Here is an 18,056-nt window from a genome sequence, read left to right as displayed (position 1 = left end):
GAGGGGAGGTGCGGTGCGGTGCCTCGACTCCCGCCGCCGGTTGTGGGCGGGGCCGCTCGGCTACCGGGGGCGGGCCTCGGTGGGCGGCCGGAACCGGCTGGCCGTGAGGAGAAGGGCGGGGCGAGCGCTGTGGGTCGCCGCGGTGTCCGGTCTGAGGCCTGCCCGGCTTCCCTCGGCCCCGGCGAACCTGTTCTGTAACGGTGCCGCAGGTGTTCCATAGGAGCTGAAAATGAGCACGTCGGTGACGATGTCGACCTACGTCCGGTGCCTCAGCTACGGGCTCATGAGGCAGCTGGCAGACTTCATCGACCCACAGGAAGGGTGGAAGAAGTTAGCAGTAGATATAACCAACCCGACTGGTGAAAGCAGATACAACCAAATGCACATAAGGTCCTATATGGCTGTCACGTAACGTAATCTTACTAACTGTTAACGCTGTTGTCCATCCTGTTACTGTAATCTGTTGCAGTTTGTGTGCCAGTAGGTACTTACACATTACAGTGCTGCTTCCTGAGGGAACTCAGGGTAATTACTTGCTCTGTAGTTTTCAGACAAACTATAGCCAAAGAAAACTGAGTAAGGAAATTAGAATTAATTAAAGTCACAGGCATAAGTATTTTTAGCAATACAACATTAGCTGTATAGCTTTCTGTGCAGACTGAAAAACACTGACTTCACTGTGCATCTTCCCACAAGAGCAGCGCAGGACACAACTGGACTGTAGCTCCTCATTCACCATTCCCAAGAGAATGTCCAGCAAATGTGGGTGACCCAAGGCCTAAAAGTAACAAGTTTAATGGAGAAGTAATGTCAGCAATAGTTCATGAACAGCTTGAAGTGAATCTTTTAAGATGTCTCAAAGGTTATGAGGTTTTTGGATACCCTGTGTATCATCTTGAGTTTTCCAGCCTGTGGTGGTTTAACCCCAGCTGGCAGGGCACAGTCTTTCTAGTGATGTTAGCAATAAGTCATTTGCCTTTCTGTAAAGACACTAAGTCAGTCAGAATACTGGACTTCAATTTCTGCATAATGTACATCCCAAACCATTCAGAATGAAGTGTGAATATCAGATGGGTGGGAAAAACAATTTCATTCCATTTGATTGGGCTCTGACTTGCCCTGTGTCTGTCACTAACATTCTCTTCTCTGTTAGTTCCATGTGCCAAAATATTATGGGTCCTGGGCAACATGTTGAAGACATGTATGCATATTTTCCCTTTATTTTTCCCAAATTTTGCATTATTTTTCCACTTAGTTTCATTTTTTTAATTACTTTTAGATGCATTTTCAAAAGATTTGCAAATAGTTGTATAGTTCAGTACATTCAGAATTTTGGGGGGTTTGCTTGTGGGGTTTTTTGTTGTCATTTACTTTTAATCTCTTTCCCTTCTTCATAGTTCTTGAGATCACTTTTTTTTTTAATGTTGGTCTTAATTTGTCTTTTCAGGAGATTTGAGGCATTTGTCCAAATGGGAAAGAGCCCCACGTGTGAATTGCTTTATGACTGGGGAACCACAAACTGTACAGTTGCTGATCTTGTGGACCTGCTGATTAGGAATCAGTTCCTAGCACCAGCAAGCCTTTTGCTTCCAGGTAACTGTTACTCTTGTATAGTTTGCACTGTGTTCTCAGCTTTCCGAGATGCTAAAAAGCTTCCCAGTAACATGAAAATGAGAAAGGATTAGGTTAAAATAAATGAAAGTGGATATATTTTCCATTATTTGTAATAACAGTTTAAATAAGAGTTATAAATTTAAATAAGAATCCTGCAGTGTAGACATGGTGGCAGAATATAACCTTCTCATGATGTTTATGTGTCACCTAACCTTAGTAAATGCTGGCATTAATGTTACTTGTTTTATCTAATTCCTAATGTAGTTAACATGTTTTCTAAATTCCATTTTCAGAAGCTGTAAGGATGGCACAGGAAGTTACATTACCTCTTTCTTCACAGGAAACATTGCCTATACATCACAAACAGCTGCCTGTACAGGAAAAAGAAGTGGCTTCTATACAGCCTGTTTTAGCTCAGAGTACTGAGAAGCAATGTTCAGCTCCTTTTTTCAGTCAAGAAAACAGCAGCCCACAGTCCAGTAGCACAGGTAGGCACTTAGTTTGGTAGAATTAAGTACAATCTTTTTTGCTGATCTGGCCTTAACCCCACATAAAATAAATCCTAGCAATGTATTAATGACTATATTCCTATTGTCCTGCATGTTATAGGAAACAGCATCTTGCTTTTGCTTCTGTTCTGTATGGCTGTGAATTTAGCTTGGGTAATAAGATGTCCAAGTATGAGATGCACCTTGCTGACAAGGCAGCTACTGTGATGAAAACTTGATTGTTAACTAAATCAGTTTATTTTGTGCTACATATAATCCTCTTGCCCTTTTTAAATACTGATTTTATGGACTGTTTAGCATCTGGCATTTTCAAGCTGGATTTTATATGTCAGAAATGATTAAGAATGTTGAAGAAAAGATGACCAAAGAAAGCATCCTGGGAAAGTGTATGGTTGGTCTACACCTTCCTAAAGGTCCACTTTGGTGTTGCTGCCTGAAGCATGATGTGGTCTAGATATATTTTTACATCTGACACAGTGTGGCTCTCCTTTTTCTTTTTTTTAATTCTGATCTGCTGCACTATCATTTATATTATGAATAATAACAAAAACTATTAGCAGAAGGCTGCTTCAGTGCTAATTGTGAAGAAAATGATGAATATCTATTTGCACATATTTATCTCATATATAAGTTAATTTTTTTTCTGGTGTCTTCATCACAAAGCTAGAAGTAGGGCTCCATTATGCTAGGATTTACGTGGTAGCAAGTTTGTGGTTTAGTAGAACTGAAGCAGAAAATCTATTCAATGTATTTGTTCCTTAAGTGAAAAACATAGCTCTGTGCTGAATGGTAAATGTGTCTTTCAGGCTTCCATAATTTTTCGTTTCATGATTTGGAAAGTGTTACAAATAATTTTGATGCACGACCAGAATCAGCTGGAGGTAATAAACTGGGAGAAGGTGGCTTTGGCATTGTGTTCAAAGGCTACATCAACGGCAGAAATGTGGCTGTCAAGAAGCTTATTGCTGTGAGTTGTCCTGGGCATTTTTCCTTTTAATGACTATGTACTTTATAGCATAGACTTATTTATCTGTGGAAGGTGTTGAATGATATACTTCAAAAAGCATCACCAAGTTAAACATTAGTTGAGTTGAGAACCTTATCCTGTTAGTCCCATGAGTGGTGTGAGTCAGCACAGTCACCAGAGATGAAGTCTTGCCTCTTCTGTAGCTCTCCTTTCAGTGGTTCAGACAAGCTGTCTGGAAGAGCAGAGCACCCTGCCTGTTCCCCTCCCTCCCTCCCTCCCATGCACCCAGGAAGTGGCAGAAGGACAGGAGTGCTAGAGAGGTTTCCCCTTCAGAATCACATGAGCAATTCACAAGCTAAATAGTTATTGCCACAGAATTTTAGTCTTTATAACTAATGGTTTGTGTGAATAATTAATTGTGCAATGAGTAAGTGCTATAAGTGGGTAACTCCAGTGAAATGGGTAAGTTTGTGACTGTGCTGAAATTGAATCAGTTTGTCCAATAATAGTGTATTCCAAGGAATTAAAAATCATGTTCTGATACTCTGTGTTGAGTAAAAAAATACTGTAAATAGTTAAGTAGTTGTTACATGTAACTAATCTAAAGAAGGGCTTATAATTCTGGGTTGTTTTTTAATGAACAACTGCATGTTTTAATATGGCCAGCAATATTAACATCAAATACTTTCTTTTGTAGATGGTTGATGTTAGTGTTCAGGACTTGAAACAGCAATTTGATCAAGAAATAAAATTGATGGCAAAGTGAGTACAGCCTTACACAGTATCATTGTAGCCTTTTGCTGGAATCTGAATTGGCAGATAACACATTGGCTAGTGTGATCCCTTATTTTTGTCTTTCTAGCGTAACTTAATGATTTTCATGTTAAGTGAAAATGTTTCATATACAGCATGGCTGTATTTTTTATTTTCATTTTAAATGGCACCACTGCAGAAACCTAGCTATGTACAGTAGTGCTGGAACAAGTAATTGGAGATTGAGTTCCCTCTGCTTTCTGTTTTCCTCAAATGTTGGGAGTCTTTCAGAGCATATACAAATAGATTTTTTTTGCCGTAGGTGTCAGCATGAAAATCTGGTAGAATTACTTGGTTTCTCAAGTGATGGTGCTCAGCCATGTCTGGTGTACGAATACATGCCCAACGGTTCCTTGCTTGACCGACTTGCTTGTCTGGTAAGTAAAATGTTTTTGAGCTTCCAGTTGTTGTATTTTGCTGAAGAATAGGTATCTACGAAATGGCTTTGAAACAGCAATGAACCGTAATGGCCAAATGATGTCTCACTACTTACTTCTATGTTCTGTAAGGTAAATATAATGACAAGTATTCTTCCAGTAATATTTTATACAAATGTTTTAGATGCATCAAAGTAGGCTGACAATATGATGTCATGCACCAGTACCTGAATTAGCACAGGAGCTTGAACTTGTTATGCTTTGGTGAAGCAGAGCAAAGTGTGCTGCAGTATTGTTCCTGATCCTGACATTGGTATGATGTGTGCTAGTTCTTGAGATTTTGCATTGTGCAATTGCCCGTTGTTTGATGCCCTTGTGGGGTAGCAGTTATAACACAATGTTCACAGTCTGCATATCTTTCTGGAGTGCCTAAATAAATCGGAATTATGTTTGGGGTTTTTTTCAGTTAGCATTTTGTATAAATGCAATGCTTGCTTCTGATTTAAACTAATGATGTATCTTCTAGCCTTGGCCTTTCATAAATAATAAGTTGCTTTGTTTTTGGTGAGGCAACTGTGTATGAAGGACAGAGTGATACCAGTAGTGAGCCAGACTTAACCTCAGAGATGAGTGACCATCTTAGTTTGTTGAAGGAATTAAAAAATCTGCTTTATACTAGGCAAATGCAGCTTCTGAGGTTGTGATCTGGTGAACATTTTAAACTGGTGCTACTTCAAGCCCCCATACTCCCAGAACTTAAACATGTCATGTTGCTTTTTTTGCATTGGTCTTCCTGTTGTACAGTCTCAAGCATTTAGTAATTGGGTTAGGAAACTGATCAGGCTGAAAATACACTCTGTAGAAAAAAATCTTTGGGTTTCACTCAGAGACATTTCCTCTGCAGGGCCACACAAATACTTCTGCCCCAACAGGGCAGTAGTAGTGGTTTTAGGGTAAGAATGAGTAGCAGTGGTTGTGGAAAAGACTGGATTTATTTGTTAGCACTGCTGTCTCAGGTTGATTTGACTGATTTGCTTGCAAATGACAAATGTATGTGTATGATTTATTTTTTTAAACTGAACTGGTGCAGAAGACAGACAAAGTTTTACTTAAGGCACTGCAAGTTTATAGGAATGAGCAGCGCTTAACAAGGATGTCTAGAAAATGTTCATTCATGAAACTTTGGCTGTTAGCACCAAGTGAGATTAAAAGATTGGTTGTAATTGAAAGCTAAAGTAGAAATAACTGAGCCCTTTACAAGGAAGAGACAAACTTTCTGTATATGTTACAAAGACTCTAAGTCAGAATCAATAAATCAGAATCTTCTGATAAATTGAATATGTGAGGAATGTGCATACTGAAGGTGCGTCCTTGCTGGTAACTTCATTTTGTGACTTGACGTGTTTGAGGCACGGACTCTTGCGTATGTCTTCTTTTTGTTATCTGGACTTTAAGGAGCTAGCAAGGGAGGTGGTAGAATGGTGAGATACTCTAATGTTCTACCCTTGGCCACTGACAAGATTAAGAGGTGGTTTTGAAATGTAGGTGTCCTCACTCCCAAGGTTTAGTTAGTAACATGAATTGAACTAAACTCGTGATGTGGTGAATCTAAAACAACTGGAAGATTAACTCCACACAGTTAGTAAAAACTCTTGATGGCTTTGCATTACTTTGGGTTAAAGGCTCCGATATTGGTGCTGGTACAAAGTGGAAGATGTGGTAGATACAGAGAGTTCTTGTACAGAACAAGATAGATACAGAGAGTTCTTCTACAGCAGCTGGCCTTGTAGGGTTAGAGTTGACTCTTATCAAGAACACTGCAATGGGTGAATTAGTCTCAGGCAAAATGCAGGGAAAAGAACTGAATGTGACAAATGCATGTATTTCTGCCCAGGTGAAGAACTGTATGGTATTAGTCTTTTTAGCAATTTACTTGAAAACTACAAAGCATAGCAAGAAGTGGATTTTGGATTGTGGGGTTTTTTTATTGTTTGGTTTGGTTTATATAAGCATATATGTATTACAATTTCGCCTTTCTACTTGCCTTTCTCCTTTCTTATTAAAGGATGACACTCCACCAATTTCTTGGAATACAAGATGTAAAATTGTTCAAGGTACAGCAAATGGCATCAACTTTTTGCATGAAAATAATCATATTCACAGAGATATTAAAAGGTAAAAGCTGCTGATTATCTGGCTGTGTTTTCCCCCTTTTTTATTTTTTCTTCTTCCCCCTGTTAAAATCATTTTAGAGAGAATAAACCGCAACAAGCATTGCTTCAGCCAAGGGCACAGTCTTTTCTGCAAGTGACATCCATCACCATAATCTTGTCTGTGCCACAAGGACATGACCAGTACAGATTTCTAAAGAGAATTATGAAGCTATTAGAATCGTAGAATTGTTCAGGTTGGAAAAGGCCTTTAAGATCAAGTCCAACTGTTAACCTAGTGCTGCCAAGTCCACCACTAAACAATGTCACTAACATCCACAGGTCTTTTAAATACCTCCAGGGATGGTGACTGAGGCACTTACCTGGGCAGCCTGTTCCAGTGATTGACAAACCTTTCAGTGAAGAAATTTTTCATAATATCCAGTCTAAACCTCCCCTGGTGCAACTTGAGGCTGTTTCCTCTTGTCCCATTGTTTGTTCCCTGGTTGAAGAGACTGACACCTCCCCCTACCCTACTACAACCTCTTTTCAGGTAGTTATAGAGGGTGATAAAGTCCCCCCCTGAGCCTCCTTTTCTCCAGGCAGAACAACCTCATTCCCTCAGCCAGTACTCATCAAAGATTTATTCTCCAGACCTTTCACCAGCTTCATTGCCCTTCTCTGGACCCGCTCCAGCACCTCAATGTCTCTTACTGAACACAGTATTCTAGGTGCGGCCTCACCACTGCCGAGTACAGGGGGATAATCACTGCCCTGGCCATGCTGGCCACACTATTTCTTGGCTGCCTGGGTGCAAGCTGGCTCATGTTCAGCCGGCTGTTGACCAACACATCCAGGTCCTTTGCTGCTGGGCAGCTTTCTGCCAGAAAATTTTCTATTATAATTTGGATTGTAAATGTAACTTGTAAAATGTAATGTAAACTTTAATTTGTATTGCACTCTGTTACTATCAAATAGTCATTTGAGTGCTGCAAGAGCACCCAGGTGTTCTGTTCTTTCACAACTACTGCTGATGAAAAAGCTATTAGAGAACATAATGACTTTTTAAATGAGGAATTTTTCAGATGAAACCCACCTTCTTCTTTTTGCTAGAACATTTCCTCAGAGTGTCTCCTTTGATTTACTGCTATTTATTATAAAGACAGTAAAATTACTTCAGTCAGGTTATGAAGTTTGGGCTTCTTTAAGGATAATGTTCACTGGTTTGTTACACCAGTTTTTAACTAGACATAGTCGCTTAGAAGAGGTGATGGTTTTGTTGTAGAGTTTGGAGGATTTTTTTTCCTTTTCTTTTTCTTTTTTTCTTCCTTGCTACAGTTGGTTGTATTCTTGGGGTTTTTTTAAGTACCAAAGCAGTCCAAATCTTTGAAGGAAAGCCCCAGGTGCATTACTCTTCTGTGGGCTAAGAAGGATGAACTGGCTGATTGGGTGTCATAGATGAATATTTCAATAGCTTTCTGGCTTCTGACACCTGCTAAATGTGGGCTCTTTGGTTTCGTGACCTTCCAGCTTGTAAGGAACACGTTTTTCTTTTTCAGCCTGCCTCATAGAATGTGCTTGCTGCTTTAACAACTTGTATCTTTTTTCTTCCCTGCTTAAGCCTCTGGACAAGTGTAATGACTGGAAGGGATGCATTATTTTACCTTGTGCTCCTCTACCCTTCTAACTGCTGTGAGTTGATCATATTACAGGATTGGGTTTTATTTTGTTTTTTTTTTTTTATTTTGGATTTCATTTTGCAACCTCTTGCAGTGTGAATAGTTAATAAATTTGGTTGGTGTATGAATAGTGCTGCCGCTCCCAGGTGAAACATAGAGGAAGAGACATTTAAGATTAACCTTGGTCTTCATTTTGCTGTGATGTGTGGAGACAATTCATAACCACATAGGCACTAGAACAGCTTCTCTGTAGGCTAGAGAGGACAAGACTGAATGGGTGTTCTCAATGTTGTCCATAGTTTTTTGGCTTGGTTATGCCCAGGAAGTAGTTAATTTCTCTCTTGAAGCTGGACGGTTGCAGTAAAACTTGCTTCTATTGTGCTCTTTGTGGTGAATCAAAAAAGTGGCCACTCTTTGGGCTTGACTCAAGTTGATAAGAAGCTCAGATATATGAACTTATCATCCTTGCCTTCCTTCTTTTCAGTGCTGAGCTTTAAATACAAAACCAGATGGGGGATGATGCCTTGACCAGTGTTTGGCCCTTTGCAGTGGCCTTTTATTTAACACTATTTACCGCAGTTCTAACACCAAGTGATCTGTTGTAACTAACAGCTGTATTAATTTTGTTGAGAAGGTTTGGAGAACAAGAAGGGGAAGTTAGACATGCAAGTTTCTAGTAAGTGTTAATACGCTGTGTTTGGCTATGTGGTTTGCTTACGGTTCCATTAAGGGAGTCAGAAAGTTAGGATTATGGAAGTGTTAAATCGAGTGATTTTTCAAATGGTCCCAAGTGCCAGAAGTTTAAAAAAACAGTAGAAGATTTATGCTGCAGTTCAACCCACTGAGTATTTTATGAAAGCATTAAGGTCTGCTGGATGAGCCTCATTTTTCAGGGATTTTTTCAAGGAAAGTAAAAGCTGGAGATCAAGTGCAAACACAGCCCATGTATTATTCCAGCATTAATAAGTTTTCTGTTTCTCTTCCAAGAAAAGAATTAGGAGTATTAGTATTCATTTAGCACATGAATTTGGAATGGTTGACATAGTACTAGATAATAGGTATAAAAACCTGCTTTTGTTAGTTCTGAGTAGAGATTTAGACAGTTAAGAATTGTACTGTGATCCAGTACCAGTTGATCAAAGCAAAGTATTCTCTATTATCCTTCTTAAAGAAAGAGTATTCAGATGCAAAACAGGGGTGTAACATAATTGGTGTCTTATAAGGAACTTCTTATATTTGTAGGATTTGTGGGTAGAGGGGGTGTTTGGTTTTTTCCTATATGGGTTTTATTTTTTTCTCCCGTTTTGTGTTTGGTTTTGCATGCACAAAGGAAAAATATGGATGGTTCATGGCAGCCAGTTCTTGATTTATTTAGAGCAATTAATTTTGAAATGGAGCCATTTCCAGCAAAACTAATCCTCTTTTTTTTTTTTTTTTTTTGTTATATGGATAACGTATCTTAGATTTCAGGAAACAGTTACTAAAGAGTTATTAGTCTATTTTAAATCCTAATTACAGTACTAGTTTGGAAAATGCTTTTTTCTGTTTTTTTCTTTTCCCCTTCCCTCTCTCCCAGTGCAAATATCTTACTAACTGATACGTATATGCCCAAAATTTCTGACTTTGGACTTGCAAGAGCATCTGTAACATTCACACGAACAATCATGACTGAAAGAATTGTTGGAACAGCAGCCTATATGGCACCTGAAGCTCTGCGAGGAGAGATAACACCTAAATCGGATATCTTCAGTTTTGGAGTAGTAAGTAGAATGTGGGAAGCAGTATACAACTTTCTTTCTGGTAAATAATGAAAGCATACAAAATCAAGAATATCTGAAATGAAATAAGCTACTCTGATCTATCACTTTTCTTTGCCCGAGTATATGTGCTCTTAAAATAGCATTGCTAAACTTTGATGGATTTCAAATAATTTGAGTATGTTGAATTTGCATGTTAAGGACCAGAGTGAAATAACATTCCAGGTTCTAGTTAAATGTAGTTTAAGGTAATGTGGAACATTGTTTGTTCTTGCATAGTATGGCACAAAAATTTTAACACAGGCTGGAGAAAAAAAAATGGCTGGAAAAGAAAATCATAGAATCATAGAATAGTTAGGGTTGGAAAGGACCTCAAGATCATCTTGTTCCAACCCCCCTGCCATGGGCAGGGACACCTCACACTAAACCATCCCACACAAGGCTTCATCCAACCTGGCCTTGAACACTGCCAGGGATGGAGCACTCACAACCTCCCTGGGCAACCCATTCCAGTGCCTCACCACCCTCACAGGAAAGAATTTCTTCCTTATATCCAATCTAAACTTCCCCTGTTTAAGTTTTAACCCATTACCCCTTGTCCTGTCACTACAGTCCCTGATGAAGAGACCCTCCCCAGCATCCCTATAGGCCCCCTTCAGGTACTGGAAGGCTGTTACGAGGTTTCCACGCAGCCTTCTCTTCTCCAGGCTGAACAGCCCCAACTTCCTCAGCCTGTCTTCATACGGGAGATGCTCCAGTCCCCTGATCATCCTCATGGCCCTCCTCTGGACTTGTTCCAACAGTTTCATGTCCTTTTTATGTTGGAGGACACCAGAACTGCACACAATACTGCAGGTGAGGTCTCAGGAGAGCAGAGGAGAGGGGCAGGATCACCTCCTTCGACCTGCTGGTCACGCTCCTTTTGATGCAGCCCAGGATACAGTTGGCTTTCTGGGCTGCCAGCGAACACTGCTGCCGGCTCATGTTCATTTTATCATCGACCAGCACCCCCAAGTCCTTCCCTGCAGGGCTGCTCTGAATCTTTTCTCTGCCCAACCTGTAGCTGTGCCTGGGATTGCTCTGACCCAGGTGTAGGACTTTGCACTTGGCATGGTTGAACTTCATAAGGTTGGCACCAGCCCACCTCACAAGCGTGTCAAGGTCCCTCTGGATGGCATCCCTTCCCTCCAGCGTATCAACCGGACCACACAGCTTGGTGTCATCGGCAAACTTGCTGAGGGTGCACTCAATCCCACTGTCTGTGTCACTGACAAAGATGTTGAACAAGACCGGTCCCAACACCGATCCCTGGGGGACGCCAAAATAAGTTCCAAAGTAAGTGTGGTTTACTGTATTTCAGCACCAAAAGTATGTTACCCATGTGGGATTTGCCTTAAAGCTGAGTACAGAAAAGACGTGAGCTTAATATTTGGGAGAACCTGATGAAATCCATCAGGTCCTGAAGGAGCTGGCGAATGAAGTTGCTAAGCCACTGGCCATCATATTTGAAAAATCATGGCAGTCGGGTGACGTTCCCGACGACTGGAAAAAGGGAAATATAACCCCCATTTTCAAGAAGGGGAAAATGGAAGACCCAAGGAACTACAGACCAGTCAGTCTCATCTCTGTGCCTGGTAAAATCTTGGAGCACATTCTCCTGGACAGCATGCTAAGGCACATGAAAAACAACAAGGTGCTTGGTGACAGCCAGCATGGCTTCACTAAGGGGAAATCCTGCCTGACCAATTTGGTGGCCTTCTATGATGGGGCTACAGAATTGATGGACAAGGGTAAAGCAGCTGACGTCATCTACCTGGACCTGTGCAAAGCGTTTGACACTGTCCCACAGGACATCCTTCTCTCTAAATTGGAGAGATATCAATTTGATGGATGGACCACTCGGTGGATAAAGAACTGGCTGGATGGCCGCACACAAAGAGTTGTGGTCAATGGCTCGATGTCCGGCTGGAGACCAGTAACGAGTGGTGTCCCTCAGGGATCAGTGTTGGGATCGGTCTTGTTTAACATCTTCATTGCTGACATGGACAGTGGGATTGAATGCGCCCTCAGCAAGTTTGCCGATGACACCAAGCTGTGTGGTCCAGTTGATATGCTGGAGGGAAGGGATGCCATCCAGAGGGACCTTGACACGCTTGTGAGGTGGGCTGATGCCAACCTTATGAAGTTCAACCACAGCAAGTGCAAGGTCCTACACCTGGGTCAGAGCAATCCCAGGCACAGCTACAGGTTGGGCAGAGAAGAGATTCAGAGCGGCCCTGCGGATAAGGGGGTGTTGGTCGATGAGAAAATGAACATGAGCCGGCTTCAGTGTGTGCTCGCAGCCCAGAAAGCCGGCCATATCCTGGGCTGCATCAAAAGGAGCGTGACCAGCAGGTCGAAGGAGGTGATCCTGCCCCTCTCCTCTGCTCTCCTGAGACCTCACCTGGAGTATTGTGTGCAGTTCTGGTGTCCTCAACATAAAAAGGACATGGAACTGCTGGAACAAGTGCAGAGGAGGGCCATGAGGGTGATCAGGGGACTGGAGCACCTCCCATATGAAGACAGGCTGAGGAAGTTGGGGCTGTTCAGCCTGGAGAAGAGAAGGCTACGTGGAGACCTCATAACAGCCTTCCAGTACCTGAAGGGGGCCTATAGGGATGCTGGGGAGGGACTCTTCATTAGGGACTGTAGTGACAGGACAAGGGGTAATGGGTTAAAACTTACACAGGGGAAGTTTAGATTGGATATAAGGAGGAAATTCTTTCCTGTTAGGGTGGTGAGGCACTGGAATGGGTTGCCCAGGGAAGCTGTGAGTGCTCCATCCCTGGCAGTGTTCAAGGCCAGGCTAGATGAAGCCTTGTGTGGGATGGTTTAGTGTGAGGTGTCCCTGCCCATGGCAGGGGGGTTGGAACAAGATGATCTTGAGGTCCTTTCCAACCCTAACTATTCTATGATTCTATAATTCTATGAGAACACTGAATGCATCACGAATAGATCCAAGACCCTGACTGCTACTGGCCTCTTACTTCATGGAATTTAGTTTTATGGGGAGGTGGGCCAGACACTGTGTCTGAATACTTTGGAAATCCTTCTGTCATGCTCTGAAGAGATACAGTGTAGGGTGAGAAGAACTTGCATTGAAATTCATAAGCAAGACTGCTAAGAACAGTTAATGAAAATAAAGGTAGGAACAACAGTCGGTTGTGTGGAGAGCTCTCTTTGGACAAACATAGTTCCTGTGAGCGTTTGTTTGAAAGAGTGGGGGTCACGCTCCTTTTTCCAAGTGATGTACATGCTCAGGATTATTCTGTGCTTCATTTTCTCCTCTTGACTATTTTTCTCCTAGGTCTTACTAGAAATAATAACGGGTCTTCCTCCAGTAGATGAGAAACGGGAGCCACAGTTACTGGTATGTTCTTTTTGCTTTCTCCTCCCATCCCCGTGCTCCAGGATCTCTTTATGTGCAATAATAGTAAGCAAGTTGTGAGACAATCAAGTTAGCCATCAAAATACGTAATTATGAAAACCGCTCTTGTGTCAATGTTTGTCTTAGAGGTGAGGCTGAAACTTTTCTCTCTTGGCTGGAAGAAGATTGTTCAGTCCCCAAGGTCATCTCCTGATCTGATATTATAATTCTCTTCATTTTGGTACCGCTTCATATTGTAATATCATTACGCTTTATCAGTGTACTCCTGTTGTACAAAGATACCCTGCTAGCTCCTCGTTCACCAGAGCATTTTAAACTCTCCATCTCAGTTGTTTCTTTATGGTTCCCTACACTTCTTAGCATTCCTGTATCAATTTTCATTTTCTTCAACTTTACTAATAACTTGCAAATACCTTGTGCTTTTAACCTTAGAGAAGTTTGGAATGTAAGGGCTTTTTTGCAGGGTGAGGGGTGGGTTGGACTTTGTTTTCTTTTTTTACTGTTCAGTTAGTAACTCAGTTTACTAATGAGGAAAGTTATGTCTTGGAGCTCTCTTTAATTAAAAATCTTACCAGGCTATTTTTGATTTAGCCTTTCATTTAGTTTAAGATTAAATTCTCAACTACTTAGTCCAAGAAGTTTTCCTGGAATATTTATTACATAAAGACTTACTTGCTAAGTATGAAATCCCATTGAGATTTGGATTGGTGTTGCTGCATACTGTTTGACAGCAGATCTCTTCACAGCTTTAGGAATACCTGTGTACTGCTAATAGAGTTTTTTTCCTCTAAGCTGTATCTTCTGGGATGTCATAATACTTATCCAGTTGAGCTCTGTAAAGACCTTGGAGAACAGTCCCTCTCGAACTGAACCTTGGGGTTTTGGGTTGGTTTTGTTTCGAAGCATGTTTTTTCAGAAATAGGGTCTCAAATGGAGCATAACATAAGATTGGAGTGGTATGGGTTATCTTTGTAATGTACTTTTGGGAGCATAGAGAATGGTCAGTGCAAGATGTAGCATCCTTAGCTGTGAAAATTTTGGGGCAGTTTTATGTTAGCAATTTCAGACTGATGCATAGAGGAAGTCAGAACTGCCTCTACTGTACTAACCTGTCCGAGGTATTCCTCAGTCAGTATTTGTGATGACAGATAACACATTTCAAGTGTGTTGGAGCTGGAGAGCTTGGACTAAGCGAGTCAGATTTAAAAACTGGTTTTAAATCTGGACATGCCCTTTAGAATAGATACAGCAACCACGGAGACTGATGGCAGAAGGCATTGGTTTACAGAAAGAAGCTTTATAAAGTTGACAAAAGAGTTATTCACACTTAAACTTGTGTATTTGTGGGTTATTAAGTAAACATAGATATTTTATGTTGATCTTAAAAAGTGCTTCTCTTAAAAAAGAGACAATATTAGGAAACAGCCTTCAACTGGGAGAAAGATACAGCTGTATGATGCAGCTTCAAGAAAAGTGCTTTACAATTTTTAGAAATTGTATTAGAATTTAGAAATTAGAAATTATGATTTTAGAAATTATGTATAGATTAGAAATTATGTATAATAAAAATGTGTAGTTCATTTATAGTCTTAGAGGCTGATAAACAGTTATTCTGCTGAACCAGTGTCATAATTCTTTGTCTAGAAAAGGGGTTGAGAGAAGAAAGGGACCCTCAAAAGCAAGCTTTCGAAGTGTTTGTGTGGAATACATAATGTTTGAGTGCTTACAGACTTGCCTGCTTATTGGTACAAACTCTCTTGCAGTTAGGTATCAAAGATGAAATTGAGGATGAGGAAGCAACTATTGAAGATTATGTTGATGAAAAGATGAGTGACTGGGATGCACCCTCAGTTCATCAAATGTATTCAATTGCTGATCGGTGCCTGAATGAGAAAAAAAACAGAAGACCAGACATTAAGATGGTATGTAGTCTCACAGAGCAATGGCTTCTTTTGAGTGTGTGTGTTTACAGTGTCAGTTATTTGTATTTCTCTATGTTCTCTTGCAGGTTCAACAGCATCTACAACAGATAAACATTTGATAAGTGTTTCTTCTGATACACACAAAAAAATTTGTAATGGAGTAGACACCAGTAGAAAATATTTAGTATTTAGTGGGACACTATCAGCTTTTCTGCTATTCAGAGCTTCCTGGTCTGCATTTAAGGTGGGCTGTTGGCTTGTCACCATGTTTTTACTAACTGAGAAGCCTTTCACATACCCTTAGCCATTGGGCCCTTTTTAGTATTCACAAATTGCAGTGCTGGTATATCTACTCCACGGCTTTTTAAATGTGTTTCTGTATTAGAATCATAGAATCATAGAACAGTTAGGGTTGGAAAGGACCTCAAGATCATTTAGTTCCAACCCCCCTGCCATGGGCAGGGATGCCTCACACTAAACCATCCCACCCAAGGCTTCATCCAACCTGGCCTTGAACACTGCCAGGGATGATTTACAAGTATAAAGTATGTCTGCTGCAAAGGCATATGACAGTAATAAGTAAATATTTTTTCTACAAACTGCTCCCTTGGTCAGGTGTACTATACCTCTTCCTACTGAAGGCAAAACCATTTAATAGGTATGAATGGTCCTTACACTGTCTGGGAGAAAAAGCAATAGTAGCACCTACTTAAAACAGACTTTGTCATTTTGACCTGAGAATTTGTATTAGTGCAAATGGACTAATTGATAATGTTTGTAAATGTGATTGCTTTTCAGAATGTCCTCTCAGGATTAGTTTTAGTCAAATAAATGCTGCGAGATGTATCCTGGGTTGGTTGGTTTTTTCAGTTTTAAGGATTTCCAAGCAAAATAACTGCTGTGCATTGCAAATGCAAAAATATGTCTGGCTTCCTTCCAGTGGACTCTGTATGATGACAAACCATTTAATTTCTTAGCTGCTTTGAGTATTCTGTACTTCAGGGGAAGATTCAGTATGGATTTTAAATATAGATGGTTTATTTTGTTAGAGGGGGCAGAATAATAATTCTGTGAAGACCAATTCTGCATTTTGCTTCATCGAATAATTGTGTTCTTTTAAAAATACATGTATGTATGTATATTAATAACTAACTATTAAAATGCACTTTTTAAAAAGCACCATGGAAAGCTTTCTAAAATAGAAACACCAAAGATCAAAGCAAACTAAAAATGGAATGAAAGTGACTAGGAAGGTTCTAGATACTGAAGCAGGTATGAAACTCCACACTGAGTACGTATGAAAATACTCCTGTTGTAAATGAAAGAGGTTATTTTCATATAACCCTTTGTCTGCGCCTCATGACCTTTTTCTTGTCAGCCTAGAGGAAGGCTTAGCTTACAGCTAAATTTGAAATTCCATGATTATCAAAGAAAAAGGAAACACTGAGAAATGACCCGACTGCATTCAAAGATGTGTGTGTGTATATATATATATATATATATATCTTTGTAGAAAGCAAGCAATTCCTAACAAGTGTATTAATACCCTTAGATCTCTGTTAACTGTTTCTGTATTGCCTTTTCAAACTTCTAGCTTTGTTTGAACAGAAATTGTAAAAAGCTGTTAGCATAAATAAAACTTCTGCATCACCATGGCAGATCATTATTTCTGCTATTAAAACATTAAGCCTTGGAAACACCGCTTGTTTTACATTGCTTGCATTTCTGATTGATAACATTGTGCCAACCTCACTTCATGGAGTAAAAGTGCACAGCTCTGAACCTGGGCTTGTGGAGAAGAAAACTGCTATAAAGCTTATCAAAGTAAAATCTGCTGAAGCCATTCTCGAGTTTTAAACATCTCCAGCTCTCAGGTGAGGGTTTCTTATTAGATCACATCTGCTTTTTACCATTCCCTAGAGCTAGACTGTCAGCTGTAGCGTTGTCCTGAAGCATGGCTGCTGAGTAACCCCAGTCAGTGATGTTTACCTCTGGTACAGGACAACAATTTTGGTTATGCATCAGCCATGATGTTCCAAGTATTAGAGGAATCTTAGCTACAAGCATGTGAGTGCCGGTTCTTGTGTCAGACAGGATCATGACTGGTTACAGCACTGCTGTCAGTACTGGCAGCCATTTTCCCCCTCACTGAAAATGAAGCATGTTAGCTACCATTTCATACAAGGGGGTGATAAAGGGGTTTGAATTTGTTTAATATTATTCTAGTGAGGAATGAAAATGGGAGGTGTTAGGTAAAGCCAGCTGACTTAGTTATTTGAAATACACAGGGGATGAGGAGAAGGGACTTGCCCTTCCTTCCCCTCTTCCCCCACCTCCTCCCTCCACTCCCCGCACTGTTATTAAGGTCTTTCTACAGTAAAGTCAACACCTACAGACGCTAACAGGGGATAGGAGTAGCTGACTTTCGTTTCACTTATTCACTGCAAAAACCTTAAGCTATCCTAGGATCTATACGGCTTTGTATTAATTACTATAGACATGCTTTCCAGGACACAAATCAGTAACTTGAATCATTCAGGTTCTTTGTGAATACAGGGATGATCTAGTTCCATAGAATGGGAGGTGAGGGAAGGTTTGCTACTGTTGGTGGGTGAAGAACATGCCGCAGGGGAGATGAGACAGTTAGATACTCTCAGGATAGAGCTAGGGCTAATACAAGAGGGAGGCCAGCCCTATGGGTGGGGAAGGTGCCACGGGGGCAGCCAAGGCCCACTGCCCTCAGTTAAAGAGCCAGCCTTTTGCTTGTTAAGCATCTGGAGAACTGTTACATAAAGCAGTTAATTTAGTCAGCCCCATAAGGAAGCATGAACAAAAAATAGC

General features: G+C 40.7%; 1 protein-coding gene across 2 annotated transcripts; it reads left to right on the top strand.

Annotated features, from left to right (window-relative positions):
• Positions 1 to 3: 3 nt before the first annotated feature.
• On the top strand, positions 4 to 16,868 carry IRAK4 (interleukin 1 receptor associated kinase 4). 2 transcript variants are annotated; one of them, XM_065691364.1, is made up of 11 exons: positions 4 to 390; positions 1,448 to 1,593; positions 1,908 to 2,102; positions 2,930 to 3,090; positions 3,788 to 3,852; positions 4,166 to 4,280; positions 6,346 to 6,455; positions 9,686 to 9,869; positions 13,213 to 13,275; positions 15,057 to 15,215; positions 15,302 to 16,868. In XM_065691364.1, the coding sequence occupies exons 1-11, from the start codon at positions 230 to 232 to the stop codon at positions 15,332 to 15,334; spliced, it is 1,392 nt and encodes a 463-aa protein (XP_065547436.1). In that variant the 5' UTR covers positions 4 to 229; the 3' UTR covers positions 15,335 to 16,868. The 2 variants fall into 2 exon arrangements, with proteins under 2 accessions (XP_065547436.1, XP_065547357.1); XM_065691285.1 differs by having other exon boundaries at positions 15,057 to 16,868.
• Positions 16,869 to 18,056: the final 1,188 nt, after the last annotated feature.

This window comes from Lathamus discolor, chromosome 1 (assembly GCF_037157495.1).
Source record: "Lathamus discolor isolate bLatDis1 chromosome 1, bLatDis1.hap1, whole genome shotgun sequence".
Classification (NCBI taxonomy): Eukaryota; Metazoa; Chordata; class Aves; order Psittaciformes; family Psittacidae; genus Lathamus; species Lathamus discolor.
Note: the sequence above shows the minus strand (reverse complement) of the source record. Positions and strands in the feature narration are given on the sequence as shown.

Excerpts from the sequence above, each read along its gene's own strand:
- IRAK4 (XM_065691285.1), top strand. The coding sequence starts at position 230 with ATGAGCACGTCGGTGACGATGTCGACCTACGTCCGGTGCCTCAGCTAC. Across the intron at positions 2,103-2,929 it reads CCCACAGTCCAGTAGCACAG|GCTTCCATAATTTTTCGTTT; the intron begins GTAGGCACTTAG and ends TGTGTCTTTCAG. Across the intron at positions 13,276-15,056 it reads AACGGGAGCCACAGTTACTG|TTAGGTATCAAAGATGAAAT; the intron begins GTATGTTCTTTT and ends ACTCTCTTGCAG.